The 22,113-nt window shown below is 39.7% G+C and overlaps 1 protein-coding gene across 2 annotated transcripts in view; it reads right to left on the reverse strand.

The window, feature by feature from the left end:
• Positions 1-22,113, reverse strand: part of cpne5a (copine Va) — a 109,154-nt gene that overhangs the window by 14,653 nt on the left and 72,388 nt on the right. For both annotated transcript variants that reach the window (XM_072450080.1, XM_072450079.1), the window contains 6 exons: positions 21,165-21,268; positions 18,471-18,575; positions 15,657-15,698; positions 14,795-14,861; positions 10,552-10,605; positions 8,687-8,748 (listed from right to left, as the gene is read on the reverse strand). In XM_072450080.1, coding sequence (XP_072306181.1) covers positions 8,687-8,748; positions 10,552-10,605; positions 14,795-14,861; positions 15,657-15,698; positions 18,471-18,575; positions 21,165-21,268 — 434 coding nt within the window. The remainder of the gene's footprint in view (positions 1-8,686; positions 8,749-10,551; positions 10,606-14,794; positions 14,862-15,656; positions 15,699-18,470; positions 18,576-21,164; positions 21,269-22,113) is intronic.

A 22,113-nucleotide genomic window follows, 5' to 3' on the forward strand; every position in this document is an offset into this window, starting at 1 on the left:
TATATGTAAATAAGGGATAGAAATTAAGCAACACACGGCTAAACAAACGGCATTGGAAAGAGATCAAGGACACATGTCGGAGTCACAGAAGCTCCTGCACATGTATGTACTAGATTATTATTCTAATCCAGTCCTGCTTATTGTGGGATGTAACTTCAACTGTGTTTATTCAAAAGATTAAACCGTATTTACGCAGGAACTCAATGTCAGTCAAGGTTTGAGGAAATGAAAATGGATCCAGGGTATTTTGGAAGATGAGTGGGACATGCTTTCTTTCTTTCTTTCTTATTTGTTTATTTGCTTGAATTGTCTCTTGAGCATTATCTCTATTTCGAGGGGGTCCCTTGAGTTGTAAAAGCAAGAAGTTAATGTTGAATAGATTAAGACACAATAAATGAGTGTTTCAGGAAAGAATAGAATAAAAGCCCAAAGAAGTAAACAGTTCAAATAAATACAAAACAAAGGAATCAAGCACTTGGGGAGTTTGAAAAAGCACACCATAATTCTGGTCTTTTCTTAGTTTCTACAGCTGTCAAGACCACACTTACTGAGCAAGTTAAAATAGTGCAAGATGATGGACTTTTAGGAACTGAAATGACTTGTCCTGAATTGTCCCTGGAGGTGCAGGAAGAGCGTGCACTATAAAAGCCACTAAACCGTCGTCGACAGCCTTTTGGACTTTCAAACATAAATGTTGTAGAGCGCATGTCTGCTCGAATCTGTCATCTCTCTGGGAAAAATAAAAAGCAGAAAGGTCACAGATGTGTGGTTCCTAGATAGCACATAGTATGAAACAAACTCTGCCACATGATTTAAGTCTTTTGCAATATAGGAACTAGAAGTGGGCGATTTTGACAAAATGAATATAATCCTGATAGTCAGACACTATTACGTCCAACAGAAATGTGTTAAAACATGTCTTTAAATGTGTTAGTTGAGGTTTAATTATCAGACAAATGTGAAATGTCTGTTGCTGTTATGACCCTTAAACCCTTTATGAAAGTTTACCACGTCATTTTGATCATTTTCATTTTTAATCAGCTCCATTTTGTAGCATTACAATAGAAAATATACAGGTGCTTGATATAAAAATACAAAACAATAAAGCACATTTTCTATCAAGCCTTCGACACGCCTTGGAAATTTATAATCAAAAGCAGACGAACACCATTTTAAGTTGCAACTGCAATCTGCCCCTAAATGAAAGAGAGCTGAAAGAACGCTCTCTGGCTCTCTCCCATCTCCGCGCGACATTATATTTTGGAGATGGGTCCATTAAAGCTTAATAAGAATCTACACAATGGCGAGGGGCAACATGTGCCATTACACAGCTGATCGCACCAAAGATTTGATTCAAAAAGGAAAAAATATCAGCGCGCGATGAAAAGAATATCAATCTTTTATTAGCCCGTGCCAGTGATAAAAGCGCTGCATGGCTTTTGGACTTTAATTATCTCTATTTTACAATATATTTAGCCCCCAAATTGAAAGTTAATGAAAGTGAATGAGAAACCAATTCAGTGTGAAACCGCTCGAAATTGCTTGGTTCTCCTTCCTCTCTGAAAAACCACCGCATTAGCACTCACCTGGTAATAAGAAAGCAACATGCAATCAAACCAGGCTGAACATTTCAATTTGGATCAAATGCATTTGCCGTTTCACCGCAGTTGGTCAATTTTTAGCTCCCACAGAAGTTCAGATGGCCATTCGAAACTAACTGTGCCCATGAATAACACTGACGACCCCCTGAACCTCAGCTTTGAATGGAAATGCATGACCTGGTACAGTTGCTCTGAATAAATCAAACGGGACAAAAGAAGTCATTTAGCAGCGATTGTGCTCCAATCAATGATGACTGTGGGTGCTTTTACATCCAGGCCTGTGCTGTGGACCAGAGTGACAGAGGAGAGTGCAGTCAGTGTAGTTGTGTTCCCTCTCATGCAACAGCTACAACAGACGGACACAGGATTCCAAAAAAGTTTACTATTACTGTAGTCAGGTTCGATTCAATGCTAAAACTAGACTCGAAGGAGCCAAAATCACATAAATAGGGCAACGTTGGACATTTTCTCAAGTGATTTAGACTTAGTGCATTCACATTTGTCGTTATTTGGTCCTGAGCACATTTTAGTCCTGATGAGTCCCATTTTTGAGGTGGTGAATATGTGTGTGAACTCAGCTTTAGAGTAGTTTTGAGCTACTTCAGAACAAGTATAAGACCACATAGTACTATCCATGGGCTTCAGACCAGAAATGAGGAGCGTTTCCGTAGCAAATGACAATTTTACAACAAAATATTATATCGCTTGAATGAGAATTTCTCAAAATATTGCACGTAACAAGACCTGAACCCCAGGACTAGAGAAACATATTGTATGAAAAAATCACATTCCTATTTATATTAAGGGAGTGTCTGCAGAGCCGCGGCGCGCGGCCGAAACTGCTATGTTATTTTGTGCCGCGGCTCCTGAAACTGCTGGACTATTTGACCGCGCCGCGGCTCTGCAGCCACAGCCTTATATTAAAGTAGCACCGCATGGAGACGGAACCTTAAAACAAAAATATCTTTTTTTACCATTCTTGGAATGTTAGAGGTAAAGTATGAACATCTTAATGGAGACAAGATCCTCCACCAGAAAAGTTTCAAGTCAGGTTTTTGGAGAAACGAGCCCCTTCACGGCTGGTGTGGCTTTTTCACGTATCTTACATGGAGGGATTTAAGTGTCAAATTTGGGATCAAAACTAGGTTTGACATTTTAATATTGTAACAACACTAAATTCAGCTCTTTACTTAGATTTTAACACATTCTTACTGAGGTTTTTGTGAGATAGCCTTCATGATTGGAGTCCTTTGATTAGACAAGTACAAAGACTGCCTAGACCCTGATGTAGACATTCATAAAGTAATGACTGTATATTTCCAAGGTAATCATACAGTATTTACCCTCACATGTGTTTATACCTTAAACACATATTAAACTAATTGGTCTCCCGCCTCCTCCATAACTTTGCCCGTCCCACAAGGAGCATGGCCTTTCTTCTAATGAGCTGCAATTTAAACATTTCTCCTTGTTTCATTATTTAAGGTGATGGGTTACTTTTGGTCAGTGGGAGCAGAAACCCTCTGAAGCAGAAACTCTTATTAAGGCAGTGCAAATAAACCTGACCCAACTTAACGACTGGCCACAGGAGAGAGCTCCCAGCCACTGCAAGAACTGCTGTTCTCAGATGTGCTAAATCTCCCACACAACATATGGGATTTCGTTGCTTCTGGTTTAAGCTTAATCTCCTTTGCGTATTGTGTTTCACGCCTCGGGTTGTGGGCACGAGTAAATTTGTTGACTTTCCTCGTCTTACTGCTACAATCTATGTATGATTCTGCTGCTAATGCAATACCACGCCTGTAAATTTGGTTATTTATTATGATGGTAGAATCCAATGTAGGCGAGGCAATATTTATGCATTACTTTCAGATCCGTCTGGTTAGCGCAGCTGCGGCATTGTTAATGATACAGGCGGTGTAGGAAGTCTTGTGAAGGTAAAGTACACAAACAGTTACATATGGCATGGATATGTTTAATTGGAAAGTTACAAGGTGAATATAAATAATAAATACTTCAATGAGAAAGTGTTGGCTGTACTGACTCAAAGGAATAAGCCATAGCACAGTTTTAGTGTTGATTCACATGATTATTTCCTTTGTAACTGAGCCAGACTTAATGAAACTAATGGACAGTGAACAGATGGTGACTTAATAAAGGAACTTTTCACAAACAATGACAAGTGGTGGCACATTTATCTTTTCGACATCCTTCAGACATCTAAACTGATAGCAACATGAAATATGGTCTTGATTTCATTAGTTTTGGCTGGTGAAGCAGACATGTGCTTAGAAATGTATTTATTACATCATATATGTCAGTTTTCTTGGAAGCAAAGCTGTTAGAAAACTAATTTAAAATGACTAAACTATGCACAACACAGAGTGTAATGTTGCGGGGAATTTCGTGTATGTACAATATTTACAGTGATAAATCACCCGCAATTACATTCGGCATTCTCCACTGGCTCGGAAAGAATGTCTAAATTGAATGTAAAATAAACTATGGGACTATTGCTCTTACTGCACCAAAATGAGCTTTAAACGCCCCGAGAGCTCCAAAGGAAGTATCCGAGTACACATTATGAGCCACTTACTTTAAAATGGTCTTTTGACTGGAATAACTTGGTAAAAAATAGATTTATTATTAGGTTATTCTTCTAATATCAGTCTGGAATGACACTCAAAACAAAAAACAAGGGAGTTTTATCATTAGGCTACAGTTTTTGGCTAAATAAATGTGTTGCAACTTATTGCGTACTTTTTTTCTTCTTGCAACCTTTTTTTTTTAAACAAATATTAATTATAAGAGCAAGGTTAGCAATGACTCAAAACACCAAACTTTGAATGGTTATTATAATTAATTTGGAAAGTGTAATAACACACCGGGAGAGCCTATCATGGAAATTCATGTAAAAAAAAAAAGTAATCTTATGATCAGAGGATGTGCAACAAATCTACATCAAACGTTCATAATTATGTAAATATGGGACTCCTAAGTCAATAATTCATGTTCTCAAATACATTCTTGGTAACACTGAACACACACTTGTTTATTAACACGTGATTTTCTTAGTGTGAAGCAAGCGTTCATAACATGTTCACACACTTATTACTGACATAGCATCATGTCCTTGCTGCAGTCTTCCTCAGGGTAAATACAGTGGTAAAACACTGTCTTATGCTACATTTATAACATCTACAGATCACTAAAACATTCAAAGTGTCCCAGATGAGTCAAATTGGCCGTATCAATGGGGAGGCTCCCAAATGCTTTTTATCATTGTTCTCTTTGCGGTTCAAAGTTCTCCAGAGAAACACTCTTTGTTCTTTTATTACTTTAGGATCAGCGCTAGGACACTTTTCTGTAGTAATGACGCTACAATCAGTTTTATCATTCAGATTTTGTGCATTGGACTAAACAAAGATGGAGGGTTGTCATGGTTTAGATTGTTTTATTTTTTATGACAATTATGGAGCAAACAACAGTGACGTCCTTAATTCACTTGTTAACACCTTTCCTCTAGTATGTGGACAGTTTTATGAAATCAAACCATCTGAATGAAGTTAGAGTGACAAAAATGTCCAGGAAGAAACACGTCTGCCCTTCGTCTTGAGGGAACTAAATGTCAAAATAAAATGGATACATTATTAAGTACTGCTGTTAATAGCATTGTTTGTTGAAGTACTAGATCACACTTCAACAAACAATGCTATTAACAGCGGCATGTCACAAGAAACATGACTTTATGGTTTCGAGATGAAATAGAAATCATAAGAGACTAAAAAGAGAAAAAAATAAATAAATCAAAATACATATTTTTGATTAAACTCAAAACTTAACACCACAAAATAACACCACAGGTCTAACGTACTGCAACTGTCAGCACTTTTTAACAACTCAAATGAGGTTACTTAAGTTTGCAAAGTGTTTATCTTGGTTTTGGTGAATATTAATTAATCGTCAGAACAAAACAAATGAATAATTCAAACTTTAACATCCGTGTATCATCATAAACACGACCCAACTGACAACACACTCTGTGAATTTTTACTTTTTGCTGAACATCGTCGTGAGTTTGGACTGTTCCATAATTCTTGTCAAATGAGACCCAATGGGAGCTGGAGGAGACGCGTCAAATACACATAATACACCAGTGTCCATTTGTGAGCGCTGGGCTGTGGGACAGAACTGGGACAGGCCAAAAACAAGGGCAGCGTCTGATCCACTGAGCAACATGTCTGTATGTGGCATCTTCATATTTCATCACGCTCATTCGAATTCATTCACACTCAACTCATGGTCACGATTAAAGAAAATGGTCAACAAGAAAGTCAGGCTAATGTGGACACCTGGTTGTACGGTGAGTCAGACACGGTTTCAATCTTACTATATTAAAACTTGAATGACTCATTTTCTAACCGTGTTTCTGCTGATTAGTTGCAGTGATGGCGCGGCTCCAGTGGCATTATTCTCATTAAGGGAGGATGGGAACAGAGCACATCTGAAATTGAACCACAAATAGCTTGTTGCTGAGTGTAGTTCTCTGGTGCAACTGGCCAGCATGAACGAATAAGAAGACTAAACTTACAGGTTACACTTCCATATCTCTGTAAACTGTACATTTTCTGTGGATGTCCAGTTTACTTAGCTCCAAAGTGAACCATGTGACTTTTCTGCTGAATGTCTGCCACCTGCTTGTCTCTATGGAGATGGCATTGCTTTGCCTAGAATGTTCCACAGTATGCCATTACGCATAAGGTTATCTGTATCCATGGAGACAAGCAGGTGATGCCACAAGGAAAAGATACAAGTCAGATCTTCGGTGAGCTGTTTTAATGCCATACTGTGGAACATTACATGCAAACTAATGACATCATCCTTGTGAATGGCCTCAAGCATCTCTGAACAGTGAGTGTTAAGTAGAGTAATCCATTCCAAACAGCATTATCTCATATTTGACCCCGAACTGGAACCAAACCATTTGAATGAATATAAATATTGATGTGAATTGAATTTGCATCTCAAATTAACTGTACAAAAGGCCCCGTGAGTTATCTCTCCAACATTAACAATAACATGCCGTTTTTTAAACTTTCATTAAACTTTTAATGAAATAAATCATTGGTCACTTACAGCCTGGGCTTTTCTGTGCCCTGAGCTTGTTTCCCCTCGACTCGACCTGGATTCCTAACATAAAACACAAAGTGTCCGAGTTGAGGTTTATTTGGGACAATACGGACCGGCCAGAGACAGATATATCTGGTCCACAATCACAGCCGTGTGACAGTGTTTCCCTGAGGTCATCAGACTATTGAACTACTAATGGACTTTCTCACCGCCCTCCTCACTCTGCACCACCTCATTTTACCCACAACACCAGGGACAGTCAATGTTTATAGTCCCAGTGCAGCTCGGTTTGCACTGGTCAGTGCACTGGTCAGTGCACTGGTTGTTTTTTGAGCTGTGAATCAGAAGACAATATTGTAATTGATAGCGTACTGTATATTTCATTATGTAACCAACACAAACATGTAGCATAAAACCACGTCATAACTCCTGGTTTATTTCCATCATGTCCACATTGCAGCTCTAATATATCTTTTACTGTGCTTTTCACAAACAGAATCATCAAACGGAACAACTGCACATGTTTATTCAACGGTCACACATGGCACGTCTCATCAGGAGGCACTTTAATTACATCTTTGTAAACTGGACCAGAATAAATCCCACTGAAGCACATTTTCAAAGAGAATTGTCACTTTTGATAAGCAGTATCTTTGAATAAATCAATAAGTTGTCGCTGGGTTGTTTAGTCAGATGGTTGGACAACAGCGCAGCGGAGAAACCTCCAGAGTGAGACGGACATGAAAACCCTCTTTAATGATAATCAGAAGTGCCAACACCAGAACGCCTGCCAAGCTCACGTCCGCACATGCACTAATGAGGACACTGCTTTTAGGATTTCTCATCATTTACTTCTGCGTCTAGTTGTCCTCAAGGCTGTGCTCATGAGACATTACAATCCTTTTTTGTTCTTTTGAGGTAAAAAGTGGTAGCATTATTCAATCACACAAGCGTCATTGTTAATTCATTGATTGGCCAATTTGTGGAGCCAACCCCTGACAAAAAAATATGGTTCAACCTAAGCTGCAAAAATGTCCATCATCCTAAAACATAATTACAACAGCATGAACCATTTATAATTCAAAACGTCAAGTGTTCATTCGATCAATCACATAACATAAGAAAACTGCATCATTCGTGGCACAAATTTGCAACAGTTGTCAAATTATGCGCAACACGATGAAGAAACTTAAAGTGTGTTCAGACTCAGTGGTCTGGAGGACAAGCTGCGCTGGAGGAGAAAATCTGCACCAGCGCTAATGACGTCATCGATCTGGTTTGTGTGCACGTTCCGTTAAACCAACTCAACAGACCAAGACTGCAGTACCGCCGCTCGCCAGGAGGGCGTAAAGGGACTGTGTTGTGTTTTAGCTGGAGAAGAAATTATGGCAGATTTTCATAAATGTAATGAAATCTGAAGTTTGGAGCAGTGGATTTGACACTGGAAATGTGTACTTTTGGAAATCAAATTTTGTCTTGGCAAGTATGTTTTTTGTATGTTTAGCACCACGGATTTCTAATGGATCACTTGATAGCGCAAATCTGGTTTGATAGCGTGTTCACATCTGCACTAACGAAGCACAGCAAAGTTCAGTTCACACCCTTTTTTAGCAATTATACTCACAAGTAGCACCAATTTGTTGCTGGCACGTAATGAGACTTTAGATAAAACCGCAATTCCAACTAAGATACACTTATGACAATGTTTGATGAAACATAATCCCATCTAATTAGTTCACGTTGTCTCTAAAACACATTTTGTTCTTTGGGTTTGCTCGTTTGGAGATAGCCTTCCATTGTAGTGTCTATTAAAATATTTAGCATCATAGTCTGTTTTATTTAGGCTGCGCAAAATGTGGAGCGTTTTAAGTTGAAATGGGTCATTTTGACTTTAGCTTACTGCAGATGTAAGAGTGAACATAGAGGCATGAAATGTTAGTAACCAGTTCACTCACCCTCCTTTGATATAATCCAGGAAAGTGTGCTCCGACTCCACGTTGAACGACAGCAAGGACACCTGAGGGGAGAGTGGCCCAAACAACAAACAAACATCTTCAGCTTTGTAATTAAGCCGTGCCAGCGCTCCCAAATTACCAACTGACCTCAGCACACACCGCCCACTAAATAACTTATCTTTGCGCAGACTGCATATTAGCATTAGCGTCACAGAGGAGCCGTCAGCAGAGGAACAAGCTTGTGTCTGGAACTGTGATGGATAACTGGGCTCAGATTTTAATAATGCTCACGCCCTGATCCAAAGGAGCAGCCAAAGTAGTGAGCGAGACGAGATAATGTGCATAGTTTATGAATATTGTCACGTCAACTCACTGATAGCTCCCTAATAGCTATCTTAAAGATGGACTTCAACCCATTTAATAGAAATGGAAATGCTTAACAAATGTACTTATGCAGCGTGGATCTAATATATATGTATATAATATCTTATCTTATCTTATATATATATATATATATATATATATATATATATGTATGTGTGTGGACAGAGACGGTGCGTCACTCTGGGGAAACTTTGAGCTGCACATTAGAGCAGTTAGATTTATTGCACTCATACATCACAGCAGACAGCGCTTGTCTAGAAGAACTACGCTCTTTGTTACTTTTCTGGTGGAAGGAGTTCTGCCAACTACTTGTCTCTATGGAGATGTCGCTTGCCTAGAATTTTCCACACTGTGGCATTAAATAAATCTTGCATTTATTGAATTACAGGTGTAATATCCCCAAAAAATACCCTGAAAAGCTCTTCAAAATACCCCAACTCTGCCCACTGCCACGACCAATTTAATCAATTGAAGATTAAATGACCACTGCTCACTCATGTGTGGCCAAATGTCAAAACTTTTGACATTGTGTGTGGCACTGTCAAATTCTAGCTTCTTTGTTTTTACAAAACAGATTCAATACATCTGTAGATACAGCTGTATAAGATGTATTGATGGAAAAAATCAGTTGAATCCAACATTTCAAAAGGCTTTACGGTGCATTCTAGTTGTTCTCCAAGTTCAGACTTGTACATTTTCACTGAAACTCAAACTAAGAATTTCTTCTCGGAAACAGTTATAGTAGTTGTGTTGTATTACTTGTTCTCTAGTGTCCTCTGCTGTGTGTGAATCTGCTCCTGCGCTGCTACTGAGCTCCTGCAGTTAGAAATGCACTACGTTGCTAATGCTGCTAACGTTTATACGGAACTAATGTAAACTACAGCAAAAATCCACTCACTCCAAACACACCGTTTTGTAAACTGGAAATGTAATATGTCCAGGTCAATACATTTCCTTGAAGGACCCACATTCCAGGGTTAGGGTTCCCAGACCTAAGACTTTGTCTTTTAGAAACCAGTCATATAAATATTAATTACAATATGTTCTTATTGTTATACTGTAGAACATTGGAGGCAAGTAGTTAGCAGATCCTAAAACTGAAATGACAATAGATATATTTAACTGCCCAAGCTCACATTTTGTATGGTTAGTATTGTAGGTTAGTCCCATTTCAGAACAAAATGACTTGTCATTGTTTAATAAATCAATAAATCTGCTTTATCGAACCTTATAACCCCATCATCTCTTCTCTAACGTAATGTCCTCTTTCACAGCATTCATAAGTCTCTGAGTCTCTTGTCTCTGACCTTGTCTCTGACCTTGTCTCTGACCTTGTCAATAACCTTGTCAATAACCTTATCACACATGTCTGTACGTCTTTCCCTTCCTTTTCTATAAATACTAAACTACTAAACACATTCCATATTGGTGGCTCCACATACTATTATTACATTTGCAGTTGGTTATGGTCCAATCCTTACCGTTCCTGAGTTCATATATCTCTTCTTCTTAAGTTTCTTCTTGGGGTTCAACACCTAGAATAGAAAAAGCAGAGAAAAATGTCAACTTGTGAATACTTTTGTGTTTTTTGTGCCCCACAGGCAAGTAATAAACCCATCTTTGCCCTGCTCAGTCTATACGTGTAATGGGGCATACATCCTGAATCCAATAAGAGCATATAGTAGGTGTGAGTGAGATAGCATTGATCACGCCCCGAAGCGTAGCATGGATTATATGAAGGGATTTTCATTCACTCGGCTCAGACTGTGCATTGTACGCTTAAGGCCATTTGAGAACATGCTCATATCTAGAGTTTGTGAATATTGACTGATAAAAAATAATGAATTTCATGGGGTGTCTTGTGTTAGATGATTTAAAATGTGAAGGTGATAAGGAAAGGAAGTGGGAGGAAAATAGGTGCATGGCTCACGATAAACATCTCAGGTGTGCGGTCTATAGCAGCTGCCAAAAGGAATGCGGTGGCTGCAAATCCTATGTTTTCTTACAATCAACATATTTATTTATGCTGCTGTGGTGCTGAAAGTGAGATTTTTTTTTTTACAATTGAAATTATTGCAGCATGACAACCCAAACCTTTAGAAACAATAATAACAAAAATAATAAAATACTTGTATCATTCATAATTGTGTAAGAATGTGGGTTTTGACTTTTCCCACACTTTGTTGTTACTGCCTTATTCCAAAATTGATTAAATAAAAAAAAATCTACAGACAATACCCCAGAATGACAATGTGACAGAAGGTTTGAATTATTTACAATATAAATAAAAAAGGTACATAGGTATTCACAGCCTACTCTATACTTGTATAGAGTAGGCTATACAATCTACAGTACAGTACAACAAATACAGTCTATATATTGAAGAACCTTTAGTGAACATTGCAGCCTCCACCATGTTCACTGTGGAGATGGAACTGTCCAGGTAATGAGCGGCGCCCGGTTTCCTCCAAACATGACGCTCGCGATTCAAGACAAAGAGTTCAATCTTTGTTTCATCAGATCAGAGAGTTTTGTTGCTCGTGGTCTGAGAGTTCTTCGGGTGCCATTTTGCAGACTCCAGACAGACTGTCATGTGCCTTTTACTGAGGAGTGGCTTCCATCTGGACACTTTCCCGCACAGGCCTGATTGGTGGAGTGCTGCAGAGTGGGTTGTTCTTCTGGAAGATCTGTCAGACTGACCATCGTGTTCTTGGTCACCTGCCCGTCTAAAGCCCTTCTCCCTCAATTGCTCTAGGAAGAGTTTTGGTGGTTGCAAACTTTTTCCATTTATGGATGATGGAGACCAATGTGCTCATGCGAAGCTTTAATAATGCAGACATTTTTCTGTCCCTTCCCCAGGTTTGTGGCTTTATACAATCATGTCTCTGAGGTCCACACACAATTTCTTGGACTTTGTGGCTTGGTTTGTGCTCTGGCCGTGTTAACCGTCGGACCTTATGTGTGGGTTTTTCCAAATAATGTCCAATCAAGGGAATTTAGTGGACTCCAATCAAGTTGTAGAAGATGATGACCAGTATGTACAAGTGCTTTTCTGTTTTTTATTTTGAATACATTATTTTGAATACATTTGCTATGAATTCAAACAACCTTCTTTCACGTTGTCATTATGACGTATTGTGTGTAGAACGTTGAGGCAGATAATTAATGTAATCAATTTTGGAATAAGGCTGTAACGTCACAAAATGTGGAAAATGTGAAAACTTGCCGTATGCACTGTAAAATATTTTACTAGTAGGGATGTCAAGATTATCAGCTTGACCGATAATCACAATTATTCAGGTCACAATATAATCATGAAAAAATATTTATATTCCAGCAACACTCCAAAAAGTGAACTAAAATGTAAAGTGCTCTTTTAGTTAGCTGATTGTTAAATTACCATCATTTTTAATAGTCCAACATTTTACATGGTGACATCCCTAATTACGAGCAGATTTGAGAGTTCCCAACATTTAAACTGGGTCTAACGTGCTGCATTCATAAGCAGAGTCAACTGTGTAGTTATGCAGCAAGATAAATCTATGTACGGATCTTTGAAGCCGCCGCCTTAAGGGAAACTTTCAAATACAAGCACATAAAAGCTCCTGTACTCCTCCTCCTTCTGTCCACATAACATCCTCCAACACACTGCATGCTTGTTACTTTATGATAAATCAGAATACGTCACCCAAACATCCCCCTCAATTACACCGGAGCATGTTAGCATTAGCCGTCTGTCACTGCTTCTCACAGCGCTAATGTTTGTGTGTTTGTTTGTTTGTTTGTGTGTTTGTGTGGGCTGAGAACACGTCAGAGTTACACGAGCAATGCAGGCTATGACCTATTCACACTGTTTGTTGGTCAAATATTACTAAAAGGTGGCATTGCATTGCTTCGGCCTTAAGGACATGATTTAATGGGTAATTGTGACTCAGATAAATCAATAATATATATTATGCTAATGTCTTGTTCTTTTATTAGACTCTTAATCATACATACTGTATGAATAAGAGTAGAATTCGTTATACGTTCCATATTTCAACATCCATTGAAAACCTTCTTTAAACAGCTTTTTTGGGACAAGGGTGGGTCAGAGGTGAGATATGCAAAGTGCAATATCAACTAGTCCATAATTAAAAAAAAAGAGCAGAATAAAAACTAAAATTCTAATAAACCTCTATCTTTCAAATTGAGATAAAGTTATTAATTTTACTGTCCACTCACACTTGAGTGATACAATACTTGAACATTTACATTTACAGGCACAACATACAACACAGTCATTGGGATTTTAATATATTAAGAAATGCATTTTCTTGTCAACTTTAATATCACACTGATTAGGTTTAGAGTATTGTTTCTATAGTGTACGGTGGATAGACTTGAAGCGGTGATTTAATGTCAGTCGGGGTATTTGAGGGAAGTGAGAAGATGAACTTCACAACTTCTGTGAACGGCGGATAAAATCTGGACTCTCACAGTAAAGCTTCTGCGGTGAAGAAACTCAAAAGACAGAACTAACAATGTTTAAACGTGTCAAAAGTTTGGTGCACTGTTCACGGAACGAAATGGAGGTTTTACAAAAGTCTGGGTTTATCCTTTTCTAGTATTATATGAATAGTCTAAACTAAAATAACCTCTCTCTGTTCTCATACCCTATGGACTCTGTACCTATACTATTTTCATTGAAGCATATTGAAATCGTATTATTGTATTTAAATCAAGGGCATGTTTTAGAGGGAATCCTTCTAAAAAGTTGCATTTATACCAAGTTTGACATTATGGCTTTGAACCATGAGCAGGTCTGTCTCACACCAAAATGCTAGTTACTGATATATGATACAAGATTATTTTTAAACTTGAAGTCTGGATCATGTGGGCCAATTCAGTCATGAGAGTCTGGAGGCCACATTTTATCCCTGAGCATTATGCACTTGCTAAAATCACATTGCAAAAATAATCGTCAAAGGTCAAGGCAAATATTGTTATCTTGTCCAATGCAACACCAACAAACTGGAAAGCGAGCGGCTCCAAACTGCTGTACTTGGTTTTCCCTCATTACAATTCTGAGGTTTGGTGAAGGGTAATGGATGCGTCTTTAGTGCCATGTCAGCGCTGTGGAAAAGGCCAGCTGGGGTCACCCCTTCTCTCTCCTCTCACCTCTCCTCATCGCACCCTCTCTTCTCCTCCTTAAACCACCTCCATGACTAATTCAGAGCCTAATAGAACATGGCAAGTGTTTTAATGAGCTAAACCAAAGGAGCCTCCGAGCAAAGCCGCAGTAACACCAAATCTGACCCTCTGACATCTGAACTGAAAACGGGACCCCAATTTAATCACGAGTAGTTTTCCTATCAGTATTCGGCACATGTAGTCTCCGTGGCACCATTTAACCTACCACCTGCTTAACGTCAAGTAAAGACAGGCAGGGTGATTGGTAATTCTCACAAAATAGGGAGTGTTGTTGAAGTTGCCTAACAAAAGAGCAGGCTCATAATAGAAGTTGGTTTAAAGCTCTTCCCTCTAGAATTTAAACATCACACTGGTCATGGCTCTGGGCACAGCAATTTGTAAGATTATAAGTCAATAGAGGATAAGAATAGTGAGGTCAAGCTTGCTGCAAAGTGAAAAGATCAAATACAATATATATATGTACGGTGGGCACAAGCTGTCAATCACATGAATGATAGTGTTGCCTATAGAAAGAGGCTGTCATGCACTCACCTCAAAGACACACTGACCCTGGCACAGTTGATTGTAGCAAGTAGTACATTCTCCAATGAAATCATGGCTGTGTGAAAGAAACAAAACATTCTCCGTCAATAATTTGAATTAAATTAAATCTATTTTTTATCAGCAGAAAGTTACAAAATCAAACAATGAAACAGTCAGTGATCAAAACCAGAAAAGCAGATTAACCAACGTTCACAGAAATGAAGCAAAAGAGATGACTGGCATTGTGTTTCGCCTCCTTAAACATGGGCTATTCAATTATATTTTCAGTATATTTGATGACAAAACTGCACTACAGTTTTAGAATGTATATCCAATACCCACGAACAACTTACTTGTACTATTTAACATATATTTATTGTTTTATTGAAGTAAATAACAACATATTTTAGACTACAGAATCTGAACCAGGACTATATAAATAATCAGTTGATGTTAAAGCATAGTACTGTGGTGCTGTGGTCCATTTTACCACGAGGGGCCGGACCATGTTGCTTAGTGCTGATTGTGGCATCTCTGCTGCTGTTCAGAGTCGGCCAGAGACAACGTGTTTGCAAAGGCTTCATTGCAATGTGGTGTTGCTTTGTGGGCCAGATTTGGCCCGCGGGCCGCCAAATGAATATCCCTGACTTAGACCCTGCGCGTCAAGGAGCGATGGATGCACAATTCCAACATCTTATTTAATAAATTAACAACTTAAAATAAAACGTGTTTAAAGGCCAGAAATGTTGTAGGGCTTTGGAAGATTGGAAATCAAGTAAGACACAAGCACAGCCCGGTTCTGTTCCATTTACGGCAGTCATGGCAACAATGTGACCGGACTGAGAAGGTAGGAATTTATAAAGTTTCTTACCTTCCATCTCTGTCCCAGTCATAGATTTCCACTTTAATTGTTCTGAAAAATACAGAGAACATTGAAACAGTTCGCTTAGTAAACATTAAAGCTCCAGAGAAAATCTTACACATTTTAGCTACAACTATTCATCAAGGGACAGAAGTGGATACGCTCCCAGGCTGTTTACAAGCTAAAATGTTCCCAAACAGCAAAATGACAACTGTGGCGCAAAGTCTTTTGGAAAAGGGTGTGCATTTATATCCTACAGTTCCAACAGTATCCAACAATCACAAAAATACAGCATTCAAACAAATTATTGTCTCCGCAAGAAATGAGGAGAATGAGCCAGAAGGTGCTGACCCCTTGACCTGTAAGATTTCAAAGATGGAAAATCAGCTAAATGGAGAATTGGTATAAAATGAAGAGCTCTGATAGAGATGTGGGGAGCGTTTCATGGCATTTGCCCCTAGCGGTCGTCAGTCACGTGTGACAGGTCCAGAAGCGGCAGGCGAGACGGGGCGGAGGTGGAAGAGAGGTCCTGCTGTCCTGCCCTGACCTCATCCCATCTGCCCTAAATGAATCTGCTCATCCTTAGGTCCTTGTCGAGTGGTGAGAGAGAGCGGGAGGTTTGTCTCGTAGTAGTACTCCAACAGTTGTCATGTGCATGTGAGGTGTAAGAGCCGGTGTTGACTGACGGACAAATACACAAATGTGTTTTGACATTCAGACAGCAGCAGCACATGCCGCCCTGGCACGGTGTCAGTCTGTCAACATTAACCTTGTCTGATGGTATTTGTTTTGCTGTAAACTGGAGATGAGAGACGAAGCCAGCACCTCCGCCACCTTGAGAGAAGATATGGTTTTAGTGGCTTAGTGCTCAGTGTTCTTGTGGTTGAAGCAAAGTAAGACTGTGCTAAGTGGAGTCTGCATGTCCTTATTATTGGTTCTCTTTGCTTGAATATGACCATAATTAATTCATGTGAGAGTGAATTGTGGCCTGTCTCTAAAGTAATACATTTAACTGGCTATTAATTGGATTGCGTCTCACAAACCTCTATTTATCAGAAGGATCAAATTGGCATATTTCTTGAAAGATAAAAGTTATTTAAATGTGAAAGAATAATGACTATTCAGAGTTTATTCAACCAATAATATACATTTATGGTGTCGCTTTCATGAAAAACGGCAACGCCAAATGTTTTGACATTTTAAAACAAGGTGTAGATTCTAAATTGCAATAGATTTTTTCTTAAAACATTTTCCATGCTGCTGACCCAATTAGCCTGTGCTCCCAGCTTAGCCGGCGCCCCAGGTTCACCTCTGCTGACACCTGCTAGCTTTGACCAGACAATTTGAAGATATCTTATAAATCCACTGCACCATCTCCTGTCAGCTTCCACACAAACCAGCAATCTCCATTTTCAAACCCGTATTTGTGTTTCCTTGTCCGTCTCCCAAGAGCCCTGTTACTCTTGGCACAGATGCTGATAAGGTACATGAGATGCCACCAGAACAGTCTATCAAATGCCTCCAGAAGATGGTTTGTGAAAATCGATAGCGACGCTGGCAAGTTTGGCATGTAGCCGCAGATATGGCTGTAATAATTCCCTGTTTGAACAGTGGATACAATAACGGAAGAAAATCAATGGGGTCTAAATTTGACACATTCAGACTTGTTCTGCTGGACACAAGTCAGAGCCACAGAGTCTAATCTGTTTCTGGAAGGAAACAAAGATTGCCCACTACAGCCAAACAGCATGTGATCCTCAAAATGCTTCTATAAACAGAAATATACACTTTTTTGGGATGTTGGCATGAACTGAAATTAGGGTTGTCATAAATCAACAGCAATACTAATCAATAGCAAAACTACAATTAGAAATTGTATAGATTTTTAACAAGTATTGATATTGGGAAAATAAATCACATAAAAAGAACAAAATTTGACCTTGAGAATGGTTATTATCTGTTTTATTATCATTCCGGTATCAAAATCAGTAGGTTTTTTCTTTGTAGGTTGAGTAGTAGTAGTCGAACAACCTTAAAGTGCATATGAGAGGTTGGACTACACATGTCACTAAAACATTATAATTGAGGTTTTACAAAAACAAATAATTATCTATTTTTCCACAGTTTGACCATTTTGGTGAATTTTATAATTTAACTTCCTGACTGGACATGAGCAGTGCAACTGTTACCTAGCAACCATATTGTAAACAGGGGCCCAAATCCTTATAAATGACACATTAGTTATGCTACGATAGCTAATAATACATGATAACACACTAGAACTCTACAAATTTTATTTTGCTTGTTCTTATTTTATTTGAGTACATTTAGTACAGTTTATACTTTTTTACTATTATCATTATTATTATTATTATCATTATATGTTTTATGTTGCACCTTGGCGCCAAAGCAAGTTAGTGAATTCTTCACTGACAATGGCAATAAAACTGTCAGAAAAGTGTGTTTGTGTTTTAACAAACATTTTTCTTTAGAGAATGACTCAAGAGTCAAGTCAAGTCAAAAAATGACTTGGCTGGAGCAAACTATGATAAATATTTATCCCAGGATTATCCCCCTGAAGTGCAGTTGTACAATATATTTTATTTATTTTTCAATTTACTTCTGTGTCTCATCTTTATCTGCTGCTGTTAGATGACCAGACCTTTCCTCCCGTACCCTAAATAGATTTTACGCTAAATTCATCCTCCCATTTTCCCTCAATGTACCATTAAACACATAAAAACCCCAAAAGCTTCAGTAGCACTTATTCTGGCACATAAAATAAGGAGATGGAAGCGTAGGCTGCAGCATGCTTGAGTGTACCTGTCGTAGTCTCCGTTGCACAGCGCTCTGACAGGAATGGAGAAGGGCTGCCACACCGGGTTCAGCGTGCTCTTTACCACCTCAGTCTTATGGCAGATGGTGAACCTGAAGACACGGGTCAGAAGTGATTTTAAATTCAACTCAAGAAACCTCTCCCCACTGTGCCTACACTGTCTGCACTCAAAACGCCCAACCTCCTTCTTTTGAGCTCATCTGCCCTTACCTTTTGATCATCCTTTTGATCATCACTTTATAAAAATGTATCACAAACACAGTGAATAATTGCCTTCCAAGTCAGGTCTCAAAGATCATAGTTGAAATAGTTTTTCGCTTATTTTTAGACAGCCTTGTGTACACAGTAGTTGAGGAACTCCTCAGCGTCTGAATGAAACTCTAGGGTGATTTTGAACACACAGCTTTTATTAAATGGAGAGGAAAATGAGGTCTTCAGTGCCTCTTTTTGTTCAAATAGCCTTACATTTATTTGACCACACTCCATACATCTGTACAATAATACACCTTTATGTAGTAGACAACTTTATATAATGTCAAATCTTTGCAACGCATTTACCACTTGTATAGCCTTTTATATTTATGGTTGAAAAGGGGTCAAAGGTGTCTGACCTCCAGATAACTACCTACTACCATAACTTTTCTTATACGGGACATTCCTGGACTAATGAGGGATTACATCGGCTCGTTATTTTATATTTAGGCTACTATATTGTTTTTTACTTACAAACCTGTTTATTTGTACCTTATTGGACACTAGGGATGTAACAATATCAATATTTTATCGATATAAAATATATGTTATGTTCACTATTTAAAATCAAACTTTCTGAATAAAACATTCTCATAAACAGCCTGATGAAAGTACTTTATAAATAGTGTTTCTTTTTTTGGATAATAGATTGCACTGAAATTATTACGGAGTTTTTATGAAGATTGTGACCTGAATAATTACGATGATCAATTAGCCAAATATTCTAGACATCTTTTTGATAATAATACAAATGAATAATAATTAATCATTAAACATAATATATGATAATTTAATACAAGTGCATTTATTTGGAGTTTTAGATCATATTCACAATACAAATTGAAGTGGACTCGATTTGATTCGATACAAAGGTTGAAACATTGTCGCCTGTAGAGGCGCTGTCCGTCAGAGCTTCGCCTGATCCGCATCACACAAACAAACTTGGAGCTGGACTATAGCAGTGTTAAGATTCATTCTTTGGCTTTCGCTGATTCACACCACAACCTGCCCCACGTGAGCACAACCTGCCCCACGTGAGCACAACCTGCCCCACGTGAGCACAACCTGCCCCACGTGAGCACAACCTGCCCCACGTGTGCACAACCTGCCCCACGTGAGCACAACCTGCCCCACGTGAGCACAACCTGCCCCACGTGAGCACAACCTGCCCCACGTGAGCACAACCTGCCCCACGTGAGCACAACCTGCCCCACGTGTGCACAACCTGCCCCACGTGAGCACAACCTGCCCCACGTGAGCACAACCTGCCCCACGTGAGCACAACCGACCCCACGTGAGCACAATCTGCCCCACGTGAGCACAACCGACCCCACGTGAGCACAACCTGCCCCACGTGAGCACAACCTGCCCCACGTGAGCACAACCTGCCCCACGTGAGCACAACCTGCCCCACGTGAGCACAACCTGCCCCACGTGTGCACAACCTGCCCCACGTGAGCACAACCTGCCCCACGTGAGCACAACCTGCCCCACGTGAGCACAACCGACCCCACGTGAGCACAACCTGCCCCACGTGAGCACAACCGACCCCACGTGAGCACAACCTGCCCCACGTGAGCACAACCTGCCCCACGTGAGCACAACCTGCCCCACGTGAGCACAACCTGCCCCACGTGAGCACAACCTGCCCCACGTGAGCACAACCGACCCCACGTGTGCACAACCTGCGCCACATGTGCACAACTTGCCCCACGTGTGCACAACTTGCCCCACGTGAGCACAACCGACCCCACGTGTGCACAACCTGCGCCACATGTGCACAACTTGCCCCACGTGTGCACAACCTGCCCCACGTGAGCACAACCTGCCCCACGTGAGCACAACCGACCCCCGGAGTGCACAACCTGCGCCACATGTGCACAACCTGCGCCACATGTGCACAACCTGCCCCGCATGTGTAAGCGGAGCACGGACATGTGTTTGCACATCAGGAGGAGGTGAGTGACAGGTGAGTACGAGGCTGAATGCCCTGGATCACTCTGAATGCCCAGGGTAAAGACAATAAGATCAAAATCGCTTCTGCTTTAACTCTTTAACTTGAAACTGTGATATATAAATGCATGATCACCAGTAATTGTGATTAAAACAGACTTTCACGTTCCTGTTACTTTCACGCATTTTGTCCCGTTGTCGATCTCACACAGGAGTTTGTTTTGATCCTGAACCTCACATGCGTCTCAGCGTGGCTCACTTCATGGTCACTTCCTGGTTTTGTTTAGCTCTCTGGTTCGTTTGTGTTCACAATTGAGACGAATTGTGCCAAAGTTAGTCTTTTATCAGACCGAGAACGACTTTTCCGATCAGTTTACAGTGCACTTCTTTGGCCCGTATCAGAGTTTGATTATTACCCAAACATGTATTGTGAATGCACCCGTAAGCACTTAAACATGTATGAAACATCAACTCACGTGCCATCTTCATTGCTTCTGTAGAAAACCATAAAGGGATCAGACTTCCCGAAGAAGTCTTTCTTATCCAGTTTGTTGGCACAGAATTGCATGGTGGCACAGTCCTACGGAGCGAGACAGAGATATAAAAGTTAAGAATATTGTGTACCTGCCTTGCCTGTATATTTTGTTTGTTTGTACAAGCTGCTGCCAAGGAATAAAATCAATAGACGAGCACTATACAGGCAAAGTGCTGACTAAATTGTAATCAGCACGGTATAGTCTCCCAAACTTGCAGAAGCATTCATTATCACTTCTTCGTGCATCTCCAGCGTAGCAGTGGTGCAAGTGATAAAAGAGAGCGCATTGGAGCGACTTGCTGTTGGATATAATCATAGTAATAGTATGAGAGACAATGCAGAGCTTGGCAAAGTAATGGCTTCTAAAATGGTGCTGGCAGAGGAGGGGGGTGTACAAAGGGGATATGGGGGGGTGCAAGTGCTGCTAATGATACATTACAAAGCCTGGTATTACCATAATTATGCTCATTTAGCTAGCATTTCACCGCGTGCCGCCATTTACAAGGACAATGAATATGCTTCATAATGCACTTGGCTCCACAGAGTCCGCGCTGGTCAAGGTAATAAACAGTGTTGAATAATAATGAGACAATATGGCAGACAGGTGCAAGGCGCAAACCGAATCACTGTTTAGCTCAATGTTATTACAACTTATAACACAGAACAGCAATGATCCATGAGCATTTTGTGGTCTTAAGCCCAAGTAAACGATGCGTTGAGACCTACATGTTTTAAATATGCAAATTAATTCCCCATTGATCAAGTAAAGATTTTTATTTTCAGTTGTTTATTCATTTGAAATGGACATAACAATTACACCCAATGCATTGTTTTACGTGTTATAGCACCTGTTCATAGAGGGATTTTAAGTCCAGATAGACAGGATAAAA

Source organism: Eucyclogobius newberryi, unplaced genomic scaffold (genome assembly GCF_026437365.1).
Source record: "Eucyclogobius newberryi isolate DKJ021-1_F unplaced genomic scaffold, fEucNew1.0.hap1 SCAF_17, whole genome shotgun sequence".
NCBI lineage: Eukaryota > Metazoa > Chordata > Actinopteri > Gobiiformes > Gobiidae > Eucyclogobius > Eucyclogobius newberryi.